Source organism: Pongo pygmaeus, chromosome X, assembly GCF_028885625.2.
Source record: "Pongo pygmaeus isolate AG05252 chromosome X, NHGRI_mPonPyg2-v2.0_pri, whole genome shotgun sequence".
NCBI classification, from domain to species: Eukaryota; Metazoa; Chordata; class Mammalia; order Primates; family Hominidae; genus Pongo; species Pongo pygmaeus.
Genome location: NC_072396.2, coordinates 24725541 through 24747686, shown reverse-complemented (window position 1 = coordinate 24747686; position 22146 = coordinate 24725541). Strand labels below are relative to the sequence as shown.

General features: G+C 40.2%; 1 protein-coding gene across 23 annotated transcripts in view; it reads right to left on the bottom strand.

The window, feature by feature from the left end:
* Window positions 1-22146, bottom strand: part of ZFX (zinc finger protein X-linked) — a 67263-nt gene that overhangs the window by 6475 nt on the left and 38642 nt on the right. For all 23 annotated transcript variants that reach the window (XM_054472653.2, XM_063659948.1, XM_054472661.2 and 20 more), the window contains 4 exons: window positions 2123-2272; window positions 1755-1898; window positions 1240-1392; window positions 576-716 (listed from right to left, as the gene is read on the bottom strand). In XM_054472653.2, coding sequence (XP_054328628.1) covers window positions 576-716; window positions 1240-1392; window positions 1755-1898; window positions 2123-2272 — 588 coding nt within the window. The remainder of the gene's footprint in view (window positions 1-575; window positions 717-1239; window positions 1393-1754; window positions 1899-2122; window positions 2273-22146) is intronic.

The following is a 22146-nucleotide window of genomic DNA, read 5'->3' as shown; positions in this document are numbered from 1 at the left end:
TGGGCGAGAGAGCAAGATTCTGCCTCAAAAAAAATAAGTAAATAAACTGGTGGAAAATTATTCATAAAAATAAACTTTGGTGACAAAAATTTCCACTGTTTATTCCAAAAAACATAACTTACATTAACTTACAGCAAAGTTTATATATGCCCATAAAATTTTTAATATGCAAATCATCATACAAGAATAGGAATGTCATATGAACTAAAGTACTTATCCTGCTGCTCGGTAAATTATGCCTGCTTTATGCTGACATAGATTCTCTAAATATATTAATTTATTTAAAAAGTTAATGCTTATAACATATTTGAGGGATTTCATTCCATGTACACATAAAAATCTCCAAGTTTTCAATTTTTCTCATCCATGTTTCAGCCACGTCCTGTTTCTTTTTATCCAAGGAAATCATTCATGAATATCACTGAATTCTGAAAATTATATTTTCAAGTTCAATAGACAAAGCTATCTATGGTCTAGCAGCTAAAATGCCATTGTGACACCCCTGTGGATACATACTAGAGTTTCCTCTGAGAGCTCGCAGAGCACGCTGCGCCATGGAACTCGTGCGCCCTCACCTGTTTGGTACTGCCTGGAATCAGGTCTTCTCCTTTTCTTTGGTTTTTGTTTAGCCAGTCTGCCGAGGCCAGCAGACTCATCTATGTGCAAGAGGGCACTTGCAGTGCCATTCCGGTTTTCAATTCCATCAGAATTATTACCTAACAATGTGTATTAAAAAACAAAATTATACAGTATTATAAATTTTAAAGAATTAGGAATTCTTTATTAACTACAACAACGAAAAGTAAGCCATGATACTCATGAATGACAGAAATTCCCCATTCTAGGTCATGGGTTTTATGAGCACATTTATTATCGCGAGACCGTAGGAAACGCCTAGCTTCCAAAGCTAAAAAACGCATGTCAGCATTTCTGCCCCATGGACTCCCTTGTTATCTCCCAAAATGAAAAAGTCATGGGAAAAACATAATCAAGATGAAAACTTTCAGCCTGAAAGCCTGTGTACTTCTTGCAGTACTTCCCTTCTACATAATATACACATGAAGGAAATTCCTGTTAAAAATAAAGACAAAAAGTAGACTTTAATTCAATTCAAATAATCCTTACAGGATACTGGTACTTCAGACTTCTGAAACCTAAGACCACAGAAACCATTTTTCAATCATGGATTCATGTTCAAGAACCAACTTCTTCAATGCTAAGAGCTGCTGGGCAACTTACCATAAGCTGCTGCCCATGCGATCGGCATGAAGGTTTTGATTTCATTGTCATCCATTTGCTGCTCGTGCACGGCGGCGGCTGCTGCTGCTGCCGCAGCATCCTCCTCTCCTACGATCACTTCCATATAAACTTCGTCAGCGATTTCAGCAACATCTAAGTAGAAAGTTACAAAAACTTCTGTGACCAGGTTTACAGAGATCACAGGAAACACGTTTTTATTTGAATTCAGTTAATAGACAAAATGGAAAGAAGGTCCAAATATTACATACCTAGAACATAGCTTTCACGTAGTAAGCACTCAATACATATTTGTTGAATGAATCAGTTACTTCTTGGCTTTCACCATAACTTGGTTTTAAAGCAACATCATAAGCATATATAAAAGAGTCACTGATGTTTCCCTTGGAATGTAGTAGCATAATAATCTCTAAAATAATGCTACTTATTGCAAACCCTGGCCACCTAAAAGCTCCAGAAACATAAAATTTTCTCCCACAAAAAGGCCACCTACTTACTTAAATCTTCATCTTCTGGCTGAGAGTCATTGACAGTCATATAAACCATCTTTTCCCTGGGAACACGAATACTGCTGTTCTGATCAAGCAGTTCAACTCCATGATCATTCTCAGGCTCACTCTCCACAATGTCTACAGTTCCACCTATCAGGGAAGAAGACAGCTTCAATAATTTATTTGAAAACTTCATTTCCACCTATTTCTTTTTACATACTTATTAATTTTTACAAACTTTGCTATTACTACATTGGAATTCTTATATAAAACTTACTTCAGAAGAGACTCCAAATGTTCTCAATCTAAATAACCCAAAAGTAATCAGGCTGAAACATTTGGATGAGGATGTATAATGTCTAAACACTTCTTACCTAAGTCATCTTCTCCAGGGTCAGCTTTAAAAATGTACACCTTGATGACCTCAGGGCAAGTGCCATCCACTTTACAAGGATCAATTTCCGACTCTGTGTCCATGGTCATTCCAGAAGAACCGTCATGTTCTATTTTGCCAGCATCATCCACTAAAAAGGAAGGAAATAAATCACAAATAGTAACAGATATTTAAATAAAATGTTACTATTTGCAAAAAAAAAAAAAATTTTTTTTTTTTTTTTTTGAGACGGAGTCTCACTGTCACCCAGGCTGGAGTGCAGTGGTGCAATCTCAGCTCACTGCAACCTCCGCCTCCCAGGTTCAAGCCATTCTCCCGCCTCAGCCTCCCGAGTAGCTGGGACTACAGGTGCCCACCACCATGCCCAGGCGCCCACCATGTATTTTTAGTAGAGACAGGGTTTCACCGTGTTAGCCAGGATGATCTCGATCTCCTGACCTCGTGATCTGCCCACCTCGGCCTCCCAAAGTGCTGGATTACGGGTGTGAGCCACTGCGCCCGGCAAAAGTTCTTTTACAAATATAATCTCTAACTTGATTCACATAAAATTGGATTTTACCTAGACAACTAGAAGATTCAATAAATACATTTCTAAAGACTTCTAAAAACAGAATCAGATATTAAAGCAAAAAATACTATACATAGAGAAAACTCCTGGTAGCCTAGAAAACTGTAAATACAAAAGAATGTACTTATAGCCTTTACTAAGCCATAAGGTAAAAGCACTCCTATATTAAAGATATTCTTCTAATACTAAAACCTTAAAAGAACCAGCCAGGTGCAGTGGATCATGCCTGTAATCCCAGCACTTTGGGAGGCCAAGGTGGGTGGATCACTTAAGACCAGGAGTTTGAGACCAGGCTGGGCACCATGGCAAGACCCCCATCTCTACCACACACACACACATCTCTACCACACACACACACATCTCTACCACACACACACACACACACACACACACACGAGGCTGAGGTGGGAGGATCACATGAGCCTGGGAGGTGGAGGTTACAGTGAGCCAAGATAATGCCACTGCACTCCAGCCTGGGTTACAGAGGGAGACCCTGTCTCAAAACAACAACAACAAAAAAACTTAGAAGAATGTCCTAGAAGTAAAATCAAGAAATAGTCTTCATATAAATATTTTATAAGCAGTACTTCATGGTCACTATTCTTGAATATCACTTGATATGATCTATTTGCAATAGAATAATACATTTGAAAATAATCAAAACATGATTGCCAGAAAGGTACACTGCAATGAGATGGTCAATGGAAATTCAGCTTCAATCTGCTTAAATGTAAATATGCATAACGTACACACACAACTTTAGTTTATGACAATAATGAGTCTAGGTCCTTGCTGGCAAATGCAGCAATACGTGAATTTAAACATATTCTCATATACCCATTGCTCTCATTAATGAAGGTATAATAGCCTGTATGTGTTAAAAAACGAACAAACAAAAGAGAGACAGAGGGGGAGAAAAAGAGAAAAAAAATTAAAAACAAAAAGAGGTACGTATGATTTCCAATAGTAGAGACGCAGGGGATATACAACAAACATCACATTTATTTATTTATTTTATATTTTATTTTATTTATTTATTTATTTTGAAACAGAGTCTCTGTCATCCAGGCTGGAGTGCAATGGCACAATCTTGGCTCATTCTGCCTCCTGGGTTCAAGCGATTCTCCTGCCTCAGTCTCCCAAGAAGCTGGGATTACAGACGCCCGCCACCACACCCAGCTAATTTTTGTATTTTTAGTAGAGACAGGTTTCGCCATGTTGGTCAGGCTGGTCTCAAATTCCTGACCTCAAGTGAGCCACCTCGGCCTCCCAAAGTGCTGGGATTATAGGCGTGAGCCACCACGCCCAGCCAAACATCACATTTTTTAAAACTTTACAAAGTAGCCAAGAAAATAAGTGTCCTGTTATTCACAGGACCTGGAAAATAAAGCTGCAAAAAATGGTGTCTTCAGATAACAGACGCTGGATTTGAATAAATACCAAAAGCATAATCCCCATATAATGTAGCCTTACAATACATGTCACTTATGGACACTCACTGCTATCCCTAGCTCAACAAAAAGTGTGGCAAAGACTAATGAAAAGTTAGCACCCAATACAACTTAATTTATCACAAAAGTTGGGTTTTTCAATGTTGAGTCCATTAGTGAAACACTGAAGGAATGTTCTCTCTGCTCTAGGCCCAGCTGGCCTATCTGGCATGGTGGAAGACCAACTAGAGGGGAGCAGGACCAAGGCCCAGAAAAGAAGGCTCATTGAGCTTGTCTGTAATACCTGCAACAAGCCTTTTCATTTCCCCTTTGCCCTTTTAGTTCCCTTTCTGGTGTTCCTCTGCTAGATATATCTGTTTTCCTTTTGGATGGACATTGATTTATTCAGTTCAGCAAACAGTGAATCACAACTACATTAGACTCTAGGCAGGTACTGGAGATGCAAATATGAAAAAGTCAAGGGCTCCAGAAATTTACAGTCTTATGGCAAAGTGGACAAGTAAACAGGTGAGTATTTTTAAATGTAGTAATAATAATGCAGCTACCATTTACTAAGTGATTATGGTAAGTACTACTTAATACTTACAACAACCCTGTGAGGTGGGTGGTACAATATTCTCTACATTTTACAGCAAAGCAAACTGAAGTTTAGAGAGGTTGAGTAACTTATCTGGAGTCACACAATTCAGATCTCAAGCTACGTTAGTCCCAATCAGGGCTCGTCAACTTCTGGAATTTGGAGCATGGGGTTTAAGTTGGTAGAGGCAACTGTGATTTTTGAAAAATCAAAAAATAGTGTAACTATCTAAACATGCTTTCTTTTCGTGGAAAACGAATGTGCTCATGACTCAGGCAGGCATAATCAGTACTGCAACCAAGGCTAGGTGGTGGTGGTTCTGACCACTATAACTTTTAAAATTCACAGTCATCCCTTGTGTAATTTACACCCGTTATACCAAGACAGAACTCAGATTCTGACGTCTTTGAAATGATACTTCTGCAAAGTTCTGTCGTGATCTCCATCAGATCCAAAAACTGTGTTTACCTAATCAAAATTCTTACACAGAACATCAAGATGAATCTAATATCTCAAAAGCCAACATTAAAAAGCAAAAATACAGTGACAATTTGTCAACTTAACTTCTGACTTACTGAGAATCAAGACCATCCACATCCCAAATTACTTGCAAAGAAAAGCTTGAAAATGGCAGCCCCAAACCTTTGTCATTTACAAACATTAATCAGCTTGTTTCAAATGCAAAGTTCAAGAATCCCAAACTCTGGGTCACTGAAAGCAGTTGTTGTTTTGGTCTATTTTTGATATCATTAATCAGCAAACTACATTTTAATATACCTTCAGTTTCAAAACCAAACAAGTCACTTAAAAATGCACTTGTTGATAAATTATACTTTTTCTTACATAAATTGAAATGAAGGTCATTTATGAGAAAAAAGCAAAAGCTTGTTTATGTACATTGTAAGATGACATCAATGTTGAGCCCTCTAATGCAATCTTTAATAAACTGATACAGAAAATGAGAGGATGAGAGTCTGAAATGACTGGCAAACATCATTGTGCACTGATCGCTGCCATGGGAACAAAGGAAAGATACCTCACTCAGGTTAAGAGAAAGAAAGAGAAGGGACAAATGAAGGGAGACACGAAATGGCGTGATGGTAAGGGAATGCATGGTTCAATATTGCTGGAATTGTGAGGGTAAAGTGTGGCACAGGACATGGCAGGAAATGCAGCCGACTGCTAAACTGAACCCAGGTCATGAAGGGCCTCATGCACAGGCAGAGGGGCTCCGACTTTATCCTTGCAGGCCAAGGGTTTCTCAATCTGGTCAGGTGTCAAAATCTCTTAGGGAATTTAAAAACAAAGCATCCAGTCCAGCAGCTCTACAGAATTAGAATCTGCAGCGCTGGGACCCGCTATATAGAGACAGATTTAGGGGCGCCCTGCCTCTGGGACTCTGATGAGAGGCTGGAGAACATCTGCTGCAGGACTGGGAGACTTTCACACAGAGCAGTGACTAAGTCAGGTGCCCATTTTTGCTGGCCTTGGAAAGGTAGATCCAATGAGATCAAAGCATGGAGCTGACTTGAGTCTACTGCAGTAATGCAGGTGATAGATGACGAGGCCTTGAATCAGGACGGAGGTAGTACAACTGGCGGAGTGGGCTGGATTTAAGGCCTATCTTGGGACTGAAATGAGTAGAACTTGGTGTCTGACTGAAAACCCAACATGACAAAGAAGCCAAGGATAACTGGGTTTTTTTAATTTAGGTGACTGAGTGACTAGGGTAAGAAATTTGAGAGAAATGAGGAAAAGGATCTCTCTTCCTGCATGTTTGATTAACTTAAGGTCCCAAGCATAACGTCCTGAAAAGCCCTCAGAACCAGTGACTGTTGCTATTGCTTTGTGCTCATGGCACCCTTTGCTTGCTTCTCTTGGAATACATGATTCACTGTGTGGCCACTGTCTGGTTTTTCTCCCCGTCTTTCCCATTGACACAGCAGAACCTGTATTTTCATTACTCAGTCTTTTAAGACCCAGTCTGGTGATGGTAGATGATCAGAATATTGATGAATCAACGATTCACTGAATGAATGAGATGTGAAGCCAGCTGCTTAATATTCAAGTCTGAAAGTGGAAGGCTGACACAGTTTGGGGAGCCCTCAACTGTGTTAACTAAGCTTTGCCATCATGCAGTGAGAATCTGCAGTGTGAGGACAGAGTCCTGGGGAACGCCACAGTTGAAGGGAGGCGCAAGAGTAGTTCATAAACCAGAGAAGGGAAAGCTGGAGAGGGTGGTAGAAGGGCATGAAGGAAGCTAGGGAGTTAAAAGATGCAGGAACCCTAGTAAGGCCCATGGCAATAATGCAGCACCACACAAGAAGGAACGTGGAGGAGGAATGTCCACCACAGTAGCATGAGGTCGCTGATGTTCTTGGTTAAAATCAGTGGAGTGAAGGCTGTAGGGGGTCAGACTAGAGTGGGCTTAGGAGTCAATGGAACATGTGAATTTCTTCAAGTATGTAAAAAGGCAAACAAAAGGACAATAACTAGAATGGGTTGCAGAGTCAAGGACTTTTCCGTTTAGTATTAATAGATAAAAATACTCAAGCATGCTTGGTCTGTGGGAGAAAACGGAATAGAAAGTGAGAGACTGAAGCCAGAGGACATGATGAAATTTTGGGATCCAGATCTCAGAGGAAAAGGGATAAAGGAAACTAGGAGCAAAGATGAAGGAATTTTCCTTAAATAGAAGAGAAACACGCTACCCTTCTGAGACTTGAATGAGAGAATGTAGCTATGCTGTGTTTAGGGAAGCAGGGAAGGTGATAATGCAGAAAGTTGTAGTTTATGGCTGTTGGCTTCAATCATAGGTATGAAACAGGAGGCAAGAACTTGGATAATCAGTGAGAAAACAACAGACTGGGTTAAGAGCTTGAGAAACTAGAGAAAATGAGTGATCTAGGACAAGCTTAATGATATGAAGGCTTAAAGAGTCCAACTGGTTAAAGTCTTTGCAGTTAGAAAACAACTACAGGTTCTCTAAATGCTGGACATAACTATCTAAAGTATCTTGATTATGCTTTATAAAAATGGTTTGTAGGGAGAAAGAGTCAGCATTAATGTTCTTACTTCTGGACTGATATGTACTTACCCTTTTTCAAAGCTATTTTTATGATATACCCGGCTAACTGGGCCAAAGTTATTTTCTTAAAGGTGGTTTGGAATTTCAAACTGAGGTAGCAGTGGAGGGATAAAGTTATCACCAAACTAGGCAGAAATTTGTAACATCTTTGGGTAACTCAACTCGAAACAGTTTGATGTTGTTGATAAAGCTGGCCTCTTTTGACAAGGCTTGTCAAAACTGATTCTAACAAGTACTGGAAAATCCAATGTCCTTGTGTTTACAAAGAACAGGGCCAGGCTTCTTGTTTTTGCATGTCAGTTTGTCTGTACCCTTCAGGTTAAACCTCTGATGACTAGAAAATGCAATCATTTTAGAGCTCGCAAAATGTCATGGTTTTACCTGTAACTTGGAGTAAAAGACCTTTGTTTGCTTTCACAAATGTGTGGGAAAACACATTCCAAATATATGAGCTTACCTGGTAGCAAAGCTATTCTATTACATAAGTATAAGTCACCTTCAGATTTTCACCTTGAACATTTATCCCACTAACTCAATCTATAAAATTATTCTGAATATGAAATGTTACAAGAATGATTTATCTTTAAAAAAGACACTTTTATGGTCCTGCTAAGTACTCAAAATTTCACTATAATTTTAAAGCTACCATTATTAAAAATGAATTTCTAAAAACAGACAAAGAAGGCTTCGATAAAATTGAGTCATCCTACCTATGATTCCTGCATAAGTGCCTTCTCCTAATGTAGTAATGAAGAACTAGAGCTTTAGAATAAGGCCTCTCCAAAATAGAAGAGCATAATTTCTGGAAATTAAGACTACTTCTAATAATAACTACCAATTGCATGGCATTTTGTAATTTCCTTAGCATTTCTACATTTTTTTATTACATTTGATTCTCATCTTTTCCAGATAAAGAAATACAGGCTCTGAAATGGCATGTGATTTGCCCAAAGTCAGTGAGCTACTAAGTGAGAGGTGGAAGAGAAAGTGAGGTGCCTGTCTTTAGAACTCAGACCTTTATCTTCATCTTCTGAAAGAAATGAAAATGTGCTCAAAATCCTGCCACTGGGAACTATCAACAGAATTTACAGATCATTAGACATTTCTCCACGCATATTACAAATAAAAGGATGGACGAAAGAACAGAGAATTTTTTGTGAAAATAAGATATTGTAACATGCTCTTTTTAAACAAAGGTTACAACATTAGAATTTAAACTCAACAACAAAACAATTTTAACTCCAAAGTCGATCCCATTCCCTTGCCCACGATCTCAATTCCCTTTCCCTACCCCTTCTTTTGTTTCATCACACAGGCTTGGCACAATCAGACACTTTACAATTTGCCTCTTTGCCTCTGCACTAGCACCTATGTAGCTAAATGTGGCTGGAGACACACAGAAACACAAACACACACCCAGCAGATGGTTTCACTTTAAATTCATAACCTTGAACCTGCAGTGAGCCATTTCTGCTACTTTCTGTTCTCTCCTCTTTTCCCTATTCTCGTCTCCCCTCAAATGTCTAATACCACCTCCCCATCATCACTCTTTCTTCTTACTTCACCTAGAATTCAGACAATCAGAAGAGAAGATTTGCTACCACATCTAATCCACCTGCCAGCAACTAAGCCCACAAACGCTGTCTTCAGGCTCTTCCCACAAACCACTGTGTTCCTACCTAATGCCCATCCCCTCTTTTTGAAGGCCCTTCTTCACTGCTTGAGTACCTCTCCCCTCTCTTTCCCTGCATCCTCTACTGGATCATTCTCATCAGGATACAAACAAGCCATTCTTTCTCCCCTGCTTAAAACGAGCAAAAACTCTTTTTTTTTTTTGGAGACAGAGTTTCGCTCTTGTTGCCCAGGCTGGAGTGCAATGGTGCAATCTCGGCTCACTGCAACCTTTGCCTTCCGGGTTCAAGCGATTCTCCTGCCTCAGCCTCCCAAGTAGCTGGGATTATAGGCGTGCACCACCACACCTGGCTAATTTTGTATTCTTAATAGAGATGGGGTTTCACCATGTTGGTCAGGCTGGTCTTGAACTCCTTACTTCAGGTGATCCACCCACCTCAGCCTCCCAAAATGCTGGGATTACAGGCGTGAGCCACTGTGCCCGGCTAAGCAAAAACTCTTGATCCCATTTCTCCACCACCTCCATTTCCCAAATTAGCCTCATTTCATCCTTTAAAGTCACTTCAAGGTTGGGTGCAGCGGTGCACACCTATAATCCCAGCTCCTTGGGAGGCCAAGGCAGGAGAACTGCTTAAGCCCAGGAGTTAGAGACCAGCCTGGGCAACACAGTGAGACCCTCATCTCTACAAAAAATTAAAAAATTAGCCAGGCATGGTAGTGTGCACCTGTAGTCCCAGCTACCCAGGAGGCTGAGGTGGGAGGACAACCTCAACCTGGGAGGTCGAGGCTGCAGTGAGCTGTGATTGCACCACTGCACTTCGGCCTGGGCGACAGTGACACCCTGCCTCCAAAAAAAAAAAAAAAAAGTTTACTTCAATCAAGTCATTCTTTCTTTGCCCATAACTTCACCAAAACTGTTCATCAAGGTCACCTGTGACCAATTCTCAGCCCTCGTGTGACTCGCAGCGGCAGCATCTGACAGATGCTCACTCTCTGTCATTCACTTTCCTCACTTGGCTCCCCTGACCCAACCTCTTGGTTTCCTCTCACCTCACTGACCATGCCTCCTCACTCTTTTGCTGGAGCCGCCTCTTACCGCCTAATGCTGCAAACCCCAGGGCTTAGTCCTTAGTCTTAGTTTGTCTACAGTCACTCCTTTGGTTATCTCTTTCTGTCTGATGGCTTAAATTTCATCTATGTACCAAGAACTCCCAAATTTACGTCTCCACTCTAGACCTGTCTCCATAACTCAGATTTGTACATGTATTTCCTCTTTGATGTCTATCGGATGTCTCAAAAGTAAGTCTCTGCTCAAATGTTACCTTCTCAGCAAAACCCTGACCGTACTTGTAACCCAAATCCTCCTTATACTGCTTTTTACCTCCCTAAGTATGTATCACCTTATAATACGCTGTATCACTCACCTATGTCTGTGTACCTCTGCTAAAATGTAATGTCTATGAGGGAAAGAAACTTCCTGTGTTTTGTTCACTGATGTATCCCAAGTGCCTACAACACTGCCCAGCATATAGAGTAAGCACGCAACATTCATTCATTAAATACATGAATGCTAATCTTCAAGTAAATGTTTGGTCATTAAGATATTAGTTCTTAAACCTCTAAAAAAAAAAAAACAAAGCCAGGTGCAGTGGCTCACGCCTATAATCACAACACTTTGGGAGGCCAAGGTGGGAGGATTGCTTCAGCCTGGGCAACATAGTGAGACCATCTCTAAAAAAATTTTTAAATTAGCTGGGCATGGTGGTATGGGGCTGTGGTGCCAGCTGCTCGGGAGGCTGACGTAGGAGGATCACTTCAGCCCAGGAGGTCAAGGCTGCAGTGAGTCATGATCGTGCCACTGCACTCTAGCCTGGGCAACAAAGCAAGACCCCACTTCAAAAAATAAAAAATATTATAAAAGCATCCATATTTTGCCTATAATACACAAATAAGTTTTAGAGCCAGCATCTACCGTCACTTTACCATGGAAGATGTGGAAGTTAACATTTCGACTTCTCCACTCCCCCAAATATTTTATAGCTAGTTTTATATTAAATGAATTCAATGCTCATTTCTAGTTTTTTTAAATCAGTTTCTCCATTCTAGGGTTCTTTCTACTGATTGATCCTTTAGTAGATTCAATACCAAATAGTTCCTCCATCCCTGTCAAGAAAGGCCAATGGGTACTACAGTCCCTGAATTCCTGAATACTTGAAAATGTTGGTCCATGGCCTTTACTTGAAGAATGAATTGGCTGAGTATAAAACTCTTAGGTTACAATTTCCTCAGAACTTTGCAGACATTGTTCCACTGTCTCCTAGCATTGAGCATTTCTGTGTGGATGTCCCTGTAATTCTTGATCCTTAAAGTTCACTAAATAACATTATGATGATGATTTGGTTGTTTTACCATTTTGACAATTTCTTGGAACAAGAAAGATCCTAATCTTTATTTCAGGAAAAAAAATCTCCCATTATAAATCTTTTTTTAGTTCATTAGTTGTTCTCTTCTGGAATTTCACTTATGTGTGTTTGTATCCTTTATCTTTCTCCATATCTATCCTTCTTCTCCATAAGCATTTTCACAATTTTATTTTCTTACAATTTCATTTTGTGATTTCTCAAAGCCCAATTCCTCTGTCCTTGGCTATATGCTAAGATACATTTTTTCTTATTGTTGCTTCTATGGTGGCTTTTACCTTGATCGTATTTTTTTCTCTTCAGCTTCTTTCTGAATTTTGTCAATTTCTACTCTAACTGCCCCTATTGCCTTGTAATATATAATAAATAAATGTTTTTGTTTTGGTAGAGATGGGATCTGTGTTGCCCAGGCTGGCCTCGAACTCCTAGCCTCAAGCAATCCTTCCACTTCCATTTCCCACAGTGCTGGGATTATAGGTAGAAGCCACCACACCTGGCCTGCCTCAAGTTTTTAAAAAGACATCATATTGTTTGCAATTTCACTGAGCCTGCAGATCAGTGCTAACCAACAGAACTTTCTTTGATGAAGGAAATGCTCTGCACTAACCACATGTAGCTATTGAGTACTTGAAATGTGACTAGTGCAATGCAGGAACTGTATGTTTAATTCATTTTAACAACTTTATTTAGCCAAATATGTGACTAGTGGCTACTATTAGAGGAAATCTCCAAATTCAAAGGGCTCCCATGCATGAAAATACAATGCATAAACAAACAAACAAACAAACCTACAGCCAAACATGGTGGCTCACACCTGTGATCCCCAACACTTTGGGAGGCCAAGGTGGGAGGATCACTTAAGTGAGAAGTTTCAGACCAGCCTGGACAACATAGTGAGACCCCATCTCTACAAATAAAATAAATTAGCTGGGTGTGGTAGCACGTGCCTGCAGTCCCAGCTCCACAGGAGGCTGAGGCAGGAGGACTGTTTGAGCCCAGGAGTCCAAGGTTGCAGCAGTGAGCCATGATCACACCACTGCACTCTAGCCTGGGCAATGGAGCAAGATCCTGTCTCCCAAAAAAAAAAAAAAAAAAAAAAAGACAATTAAAATTTCTAGGGGAAAAAAGCTGTATGCAAAAATGTTATCAAAGTGATCAGTGGTTATGCTGCAAATGATATTTTCACAATCAAAATAATGTAAGCACTGAGTACTGATTTTCTACTTTATTGGAAGGCTAATGGTTATAGAACATACATGGATTGGCTGGGCGCAGTGGCTCATGCCTGTAATCCTAGCACTTTGGGAGGCCAAGGAAGGCGGATCACCTGAGGTCAGGAGTTCAAGACCAGCCTGACCAACATGGAGAAACCCCGTCTCTACTAAAAATAGAAAAATTAGCCGGGCGTGTTGGAGCATTCCTGTAATCCCAGCTACTAGGGAGACTGAGGCAGGAGAATCACCTGAACCCGGGAGGCAGAGGTTGTGGTAAGCCGAGATCATGCCACTGCACTCCAGACTGGGTAACAAGAGCAAAACTCCATCTCAAAAAAAATAAACTTAGATGGATCAGACTCAACAATACAAAGTAAACATAGATTGGAAGGTAGGCTGAACAGCTCAAGGAAAGTGGAGGGCAAAGGCACTGATATCCTCATCTTAAAAAGGAGGAGTCAAAAGATACTGTCCACATTTGATGGAACAAGAAATAAAGATGTTAATGCATTACTTAAATTTTGAAAGGCAAAGAACCAAAAATTGTAACACACTTATCGTGAAAAGTCATGGGAAAGGGAGGTGAGAACGAAAGTGAGCAAAATTGTCAGCTATCACAACAGGACGTGAAGAAAGAACATATAAAACAGAAGTAATAAAAATCAAGAAAGTGGCCGGGCGTGGTGGCTCACACCTGTAATCCCAACACTTTGGGAGGCCAGGGTGGGCAGATCACAAGAGACCAGCCTGGCTAACATGGCGAAACATCGTGAAACGTCTCTACTACTATAAAAATTAGCCGGGCACGCCGGGCGTGGTGGCTCACACCTATAATCCCAGCACTTTGGGAGGCCGAGGTGGGCGGATCACGAGGTCAGGAGATCGAGACCATCCTGGCTAACATGGTGAAACCCCGTCTCTACTAAAAATACAAAAAAAATTAGCCAGGCGTGGTGGCAGGCGTCTGTAGTCCCAGCTACTAAGGAGGCTGAGGCAGGAGAATGGCGTGAACCCGGGAGGCGGAGCTTGCAGTGAGCCAAGATCGCGCCACTGCACTCCAGCCTGGGTGACAGAGTGAGGCTCTCTCTCAAAAAAAAAAAAAAAAAAAAAAATTGGCACAGTGGCAGGCACCTGTAATCCCAGGTACTCAGGAGACTGAGGCAGGGGGAGTTGCTTGAACCTGGGAGGCAGAGGTTCAGTGAGCCGAGATGATGCCACTGCACTCCAGCCTGGGTGCAGAGCGAGACTCTGTCTCAAAAAAAGTCAAGAAAGCGTATTATTTAAAATCATATAGATAAGTACCATTAGAAATAGCTGAAAGAGAAGTACAGTATAAGTCCTCACGTAATGTCGTTAGTAGGTTCTCGGAAATTGTGACTTTCAGCCAAACAACGTAGTATATAACAAAAGCAATTTTTTGGCCGGGTGCAGTGGCTCACGCCTGTAATCCCAGTACTTTGGGAGGCCAATGCGGGAGGATCACTTGAGGTCAGGAGTTCGAGATCAGCCTCGCCAAAATGGTGAAACCCCGTCTCTACTAAAAATACAAAAATTAGCCGGGCAGGGTGGTGCACGCGTGTAGTCCCAGCTACTTGGGGGGCTGAGGCAGGAGAATTGCTTGAACTAGGGAGGTGGAGGTTGCAGTAAGCCGAGGTAGCGCCACTGCACTCCAGCCTGGGTGACAAGGTGAGACTCTGCCTCAAAAAAAAAAAAAAAAAAAACAATTTACTGTAGGCTAATTGATATAAACAAGAGTTAAGTTCCTATGGCATATTTCTGGTCACAAAAACATCACCAAACTTCTAAATATAGTCTAAAACACTTGTAGCATTAAACATGGAAATAAATGTGGGCTACACATATATTTAAGAAAGATTAGTAAAAACAAGATAATTATTTGCCCAATGATTCTAGATCAGGGTCATGGGTGTAGGAGCCTCTCCAGCAGCTCAGGGTACCAGACAGGAACCATCACAGGGCATGCTCACTCACATTGGGACAGTGTAGACATGCCAGTTAACCTAATGTGCACAGCTGTGGGATGTGGGAGGAAACCCACATGGACATGAGGAGAATGTGCAAACGCCACAGGGACAGTGGCCCCAGCAGAAAGTCGATTTTCTTTCTCATCAACATTATAAGGAAATAACGTGTTATTCCAGGACCTGCTACAGTTGCTTTGGGGGGGATAAGCCAGGAAGAACAAAGGGTAGGTAAGGCAAAGGATTACTGCTTTAAAATAGTTTTTCAGTGGATAAACACAATATGGTCTATCCATACAATGGAATCCTACTTAGCCTTAAAAAGGAAGGAAATTCTGACACAAGCTGCAACATGAATAAATCTTGAAAAATCATGCTAGGTGAAATAAGCCAGCCACAAAAGGAAAAATACTGTATGATCCCACTTATAAGAGGTAGCCAGGGTAGTCGAATTCCTAAGAGACAGAAAGTAGAAGGGTGGCTGCCAGGGGCTGGGAGGAGGGGATCGGGGAGTTAGTGTTTAATGGATATAGAGTTTGTTTTGCAAGATGAAAAGAGTTCTGGGGATGGATGATACTGATGGTTGCTCAAGAGTGTAAATGCACTTAATGCCACTGAACTGTATACTTAAAAAACTGTTAAGATGGTAAATTGTATGTGTATTTTATAATTAAAAAATAATAATTTTAAAAACTAAATTAAAAGCTTTTGCCACAATGCCACATCTATCACCTCTCCTTTTTTAAACATCCCTCATGATACCTGAAGATATTTTATTGAAAAAAGTAATTGCTTAAAGAGGAAAAGCTAATTTGGAGCCTTTAGTAAATAGAAAAGCTAATAATAAAGGCTCTAGGGGATTGTATCATTATTGAGATATAGTTTACATAACAAAATTATCCATTTTAAAGTGTACAATTAAGTGATTTTTAGTACATTCACTGTGGTGCAACCATCAGCACCCTTCTAATTCCGCATAAAGAAACACCATACCCATTAGCAATCAGGCCCAACTCATTCTTCCCCCAGTCTCCTGGAAACCACTCATCTACTTTCTCTATGGCTCTGCCTCTTCTAGACATTTCACATAGATGGAATCATACAACACGTGGTCTTTTTCGCCTGGCTTCTTCCACTAAGCATAACGCTTTCAAGGTTCATCCATATTGCAGCATTCAACAAAACTTAATTCCTTTTTATGACTGAATGATATCCCATTGTATGGATATACCACATTTCAGTTATCCATTCATCAGCTGATGAACATCAAGGTTGTCATCACTTTTTGGCTAATGTGAATAATACTGCTATGAATGTGCAGAAGTTTTTGTGTGAACATGTTTTCAATGGCCCATCTGGTTTTACATCTTTAAACCAATATACTAGTGTCTGCTAATGACACTAAAAGGGTGTAACATGGAAGTACTAAGCCTTTGGAAGTATAAAAGAAACAAGACCTAAAAGATAAGAAATGATCTCTTAAATAAAACCCAGAAAAGAGAAGTCATTAAACAGTCATTAAAATAAGCTCAAATAAAATCTTTTTTGTTTTTTTTTGTTTTGTTTTTTGGTTTTTTTTTGAGACAGGGTCTCACTCTGTCACCCAGGCTGGAATGCAGTGCACAATCATGGCTCACTGTGGCCCTGACCTTCTGGGCTCAAGCAACCCTCCCACCTCAGCCTCCTAGGCATGCGCCACCACACCTAGCTATTTTCTTTAATTGTTTCTAGAGATGGGGTCTCCAGATGTTGTCAAGTCTAGTTTGAACTCCTGGGCTCAAGTGATCCTCCCGCCTCAGCCTCCAAAAACGCTGGGATTACAGGTGTGAGCCATTGTGCCAGGCCTCAAAATCTTAACACTGCAACTCTGATTGCCACATTTCTATAAAGCTTGAAAAGATCTTGTGCTCCTCTTGAGAACTGAAATTATCTAGGAGGCACAAACAAGAGGGAAAATCTATGCCATGAGGACACAATCAGTCTCAAACTCTAATTAAACCTGAAGTCGATAAACCTATGGCCAATACTCACAAGGTAGACATAAATTCATTCACTAAATCCCAGCCTCCCAGACACCTGATAAATCTTTAAACAGGCTAATCTGAGAGAAAAATAAAGATGACTTTACTTCCTAAGTAAGTTACCTCAAGGGGCAGTATGAATACACAAATCTTTTCTAAAGTTTTAACAAGATTCACACCTGTGATCTTGGGACTGATGTCAAGGAGGGAAACCAGGCCTTTCCTTACCATACACCTCACTACTGCTAAGATAAAATTAGGTTCTGTGAACAATGAGCCTATTCTAACTTACTATGGCAAGTCTAATAGTCTTACTACCTAATTACCAGAATGTTTTTTATACCTCTAACCCCAAAATCCAATCAAAAGAAAAACTGTAGGATAGACTTGATATTATTCAACATCCTCAGGGTCCCTGTGTGGATGGCTGTTTAATACTCAATGAAGGCCGGACTCGGTGGCTCACACCTGTAATCCCAGCACTTTGGGAGGCCAAGACGGGTGGATTACCTGAGATCGGGAGTTTGAGACCAGCCTGGCCAACATGGCAAACCCCCATCTCTACTAAAAATACAAAAATTAGCTGGGTGTGGTGGTGCACACCTGTAATCCCAGCTACTCGGGAGGCTGAGGAAGGAGAATCGCTTGTACCCAGGAGATGGAGGTTGAAGTGAGTCAAGATCGCACCACTGCACTCCAACCTGGGGGGATACAGCAAGACTCCATCTCAAAAAAAAAAAAAATCCAATGAAGATATCAAAGATGGGTATTTCCTCCTAAAAGGATATCTGAGCAACTATTATGTCCCAGGCACTATGGTAAGTAGTTTCCCTGTATTTTATTATGAAATCAATGACGACAACCCCAGAACTTAGATGTTTTGTCTCTGCTTGACATATGTGAAAACAGAGCACCTAAAAGACTGAGTAACTTGCAGGAAGTATTCTGTCAAGAAGGCAAATGCTTTAGTAGATAAATACATTTAAATTTCACTCTTAGACCTTCCTCTCTTAACTTCCTCCTCAGGAACCCTCTTTCTGGGGTTAAAATTCCACCTTATTTTTATTATATAGCCTATAAGAGACTTGAAAGAATTGGGTACGATCTGATCTCCTTTAATTCTTGAAACATTCCTAGAGCAGTTCAAAGGTTTAGTGAAATTAGCCTCATTCCGTAGACGAGGAATTAAAGGCACAGTGCCAGTCAGGTCACTGTCCTAAGTTAGGGTGATCTGTAGCGTGGTGTCAGAGACCTAAGTAATGAAAAATAGTTGAATAGGTCTAAAACTAGTAAAACAATAACTGATTTCTTTATACATTCAGGAGGAAAAGAAAGGAATAACTGTTACAATCCCACCCTGTACCTGCCCTTACCCAAGAAGAATTCCCTGATGGGACAACAGAAAGGTCATAATGAAGCTAGTTGAGATTGAGCCTTGCTAGCCCAATGGATGCCACTGACTGAAAGCCTCTGGATGATAACGACAGCAATGGCTAGCAGTGACTGACAGGATCTCTCATTCTCACAACCACCCTGGAAGTCAAGCAGTATTACTGCCATTTCACAAATAAGGAAGCTAAAACAAAAAGGTTAGTTAACTTGCCCGAATTCATTCAGCTAATGAGTAGCAGAGCTGGTATCCAAATCCAAGGCTGTCTGACTCAGCTGCAAGCTGAGTTTCCATATACCAGATGTTGCTTCTCTAAGATAGGCTAGGAGAGGTATATTCTCTCTCTCCCTCTCTCCTTTTCTCTTCCCTCCCCAAACCCATTACCTCACAAAGTAATCATATATCTGTTCAAAGGGCAAGGTGACATTTTTGTCTAGGTTTCAGTAGATAAACAGTAAATATTAACCACAAGGCCAGTCTGAAGCTCCAATTGCTTGTAATGCTTTCAAAATAGAGACCTTTTCCCAACCTTGTTTTTGGCAGGGGAAGGGAGAAACTAAAACATCTTTGCCTTATTTGAGTGCTTTATTCTTGTTATAAAGCTAGCCAACACCTAGATTGAACATTATACTGAAAACTCTTAAGTCATTAATTGTAGTGTTGATTTCTAAATAAATTTCAGTGTTTACAGTAAAGATACAATTTTAGATGGATTAAAATAACCACTTTTCGAATTTTATCTGAAAAAGCTTTAAAAAGATGCTTGAGGTGACTACAGTTAATAACAATGTACTGTATACTTGAAAATCACTGAGAACAGATTTTAAGTGTTCTCACCACAAAAAAATAAGAATGTGAGGTAATATACGTTAATTAGCTTCACTTAGCCATTCCACAACACATACATATTTCAAAACATCATGTTGTGCACCATAAATATATACCATTTTTATTGAGCAACTAAAAAAATTAATTAAAAAATAATGAAATAAATTTTAAAAATCTTCAATACACTTTCTCCAAAATATCCTCAGTTCAGTAAATAACACTTTTCTCACATTTCAGAAATATTCCCATGTAGATATATAGTTTTCAAATTCCAAACTTTTTCCTGTGTTTTATCAAATGGTTTTTAAAAAATTGGTAGGGTACATACATAAAAATAATAAAATACATACCTAGCCAATAATTAACCCATAGAACAAATGAGTAAATATTTTACTATCTCTTCTGTGCTAATAGTCCCTAGAATCAATCAATAAACTATTAGGTTGTGTTGACCCTCAGAGTTTATACATTAAAGATAGGAGTTTGGACTTTATGTATTTATTTGCTCCCTGGTTTAAAAAAACTGGTAGGGTACATACATAAAAATAATGGTAAAATACATACCTAGCCAATAATTAGCCCATGGAATGAAAGAGTAAATATTTTACTATCTCTTCTGTGCTAACAGTCCCTAGAATCAATCAATAAACTATCAGATTGTGTTGACCCTCAGGGTTTATACATTAAACATAGGGGTTTGGACTTTATGTATTTATTCGCTCCCTGAACCACGTTTTATTGGATGTCTACTATGACCAAAGTCATGCTTAATTAGGAGCTAATATTAGAATGATTGGTCAAAATACCTAAACTAGATGGCCAGGGCAAACCACGGCCACATCATTACACATTTGCAAGAGTCCCTTTACATTGTAGTTGTATGCAGCAACCCTGTCCATCTTTAGCATGTCCATCTGCTCCTCTTCTAGTAACAGTTTTGCCATGTGCCCAGCTGCATAAGCTGGACACCAAGAAGTGAGCTGCAAACCCTCCCCTCTTCCTCAACCCTAAATTTAATCCAAATTCTACTTCCTACATATGTCATGAATCAGTTTTCACTAAATTCTACTGATAAAACCTTATTTCAGGCCAGGCGCAGTGGCTCACGCCTGTAATCCTAGCAGTTTGGGAAGCCGAGACAGGCGGATCACGAGGTCAGAAGATCAAGACCATCCTGGTTAACACAGTGAAACCCCGTCTCGACTAAAAATACAAAAAATTAGTCAGGTGTGGTGGCATGCGCCTGTAGTCCCAGCTACTCGGGAGGCTGAGGCAGGAGAATCGCTTGAACCCAGGAGGCGGAGCTTGCAGTGAACAGAGATTGCACCACTGCACTCCAGCCTGGGTGACAGAGCGACACTCCATCTCAAAAAAACAAAACACAAACTTATTTCGAACTATTATCATCTGTTTCTTACCTAGACTACCACAATAACCTTCCGAAATGTACTTTTTGTTTCTGAATTCGCTCTTAACTTGCGCCTGCCCTGAACATTGCCATTATCTTTCTAAACTATAAATCTAAACATGTTGTTATTAATCTGCCTAAAATCCTTTAACAGCTTCCCACGTCCAAAAAGTAAAGCAGGCGTCTATGTTCAAGAGCCTTTATGTTTTGGGCCCTATTTGCCAATCTTCTTTCTCACCACTTCCTCCATCCTCCTCACCAGACATTATTAGCACCCAAAGAATAGGTCTCTGAACACTCAGTGATCTCACATCTCTCTGCCTTTCTTCCCTCCTCAGCCACCTAATGAACATTGTATTTTATACGCCCTTCAGATTGAGTTCATCTCAAATTATTTTTTAAAGCTTTGAAAACGGTTTTTTTTTTTAATCCTTGTCTTTGAGAAGCAAATACTGAAATACTTATGAAAAAAATGTTATGTGGAATTTGCTTAAAATACAGGAGGGAGGAAAATGAATAGGAGATAAAATAAACTTGGTCAGTATCTTCAAGTGAGCTTCCATAGAACTTCAGTTTATAACGCTTTTGTACAGCATTCATCTCCCTCAAGCGTACCAAAAAAAAAATTTTTTTTTTTTTTTTTTTTTTTTTTTTGAGACAGTCTCACTCTGTCACCAGCGTGCAGTGGCTAGAGTGCAGTGGCGTGATCTCAGTTCACTGCAACCTCTGCCTCCCGGATTCGAGCGATTCTCCTGACTCAGCCGCCTGAGTAGCTGGGATTACAGGTGCACACCACCATGCCCAGCTAATTTTTGTATTTTTAGTAGAGACAGGGTTTCACCATGTTGGTCAGGCTGGTCTCGAACTCCTGACCTCGTGATCCGCCTGCCTCGGCCTCCCAAAGTGCTGGGATTACAGGCGTTGAGTCACCGCGCCCGGCCCCATTTTCTTAGTGCTTCTAAAGTACTTTGTATATCTATTTGTATACCTTCCTACACTCAACTGTAATTTCCTGTTTCTGTTTCTCTTCCCTCTCAGACTGTGAACTTAAAAAGCCAGGGACTTTGCTGTTTATCTCCAACCCCTAGTGAGGTTCGCAGCTCATTATGGCTGATCAATAACTGTTTTCTGAATGAATGAAGGCAAAAGAAAAATCAACACTGGCAAGACTAAAAGTAATAGCTTATATATGATTCCTTTTTGTCATGTAAACACAAATTGAAAAAAATTAATACTTTTCAGTTAGAAAAACAACAGAATGGGGTTTGGAAGCTGTCTGGGCTTCTGCTAGAATGAGTTAAATAAAAAAAATGCTTAACCCCTCCCAACAAATAATTTTTTAACATTGTTGAAATTTGGTATTCATTATTATTGTAAATTGCAGTTATCTTTGGAATTCTATTTGCCTCCCCCATCTACCAATAA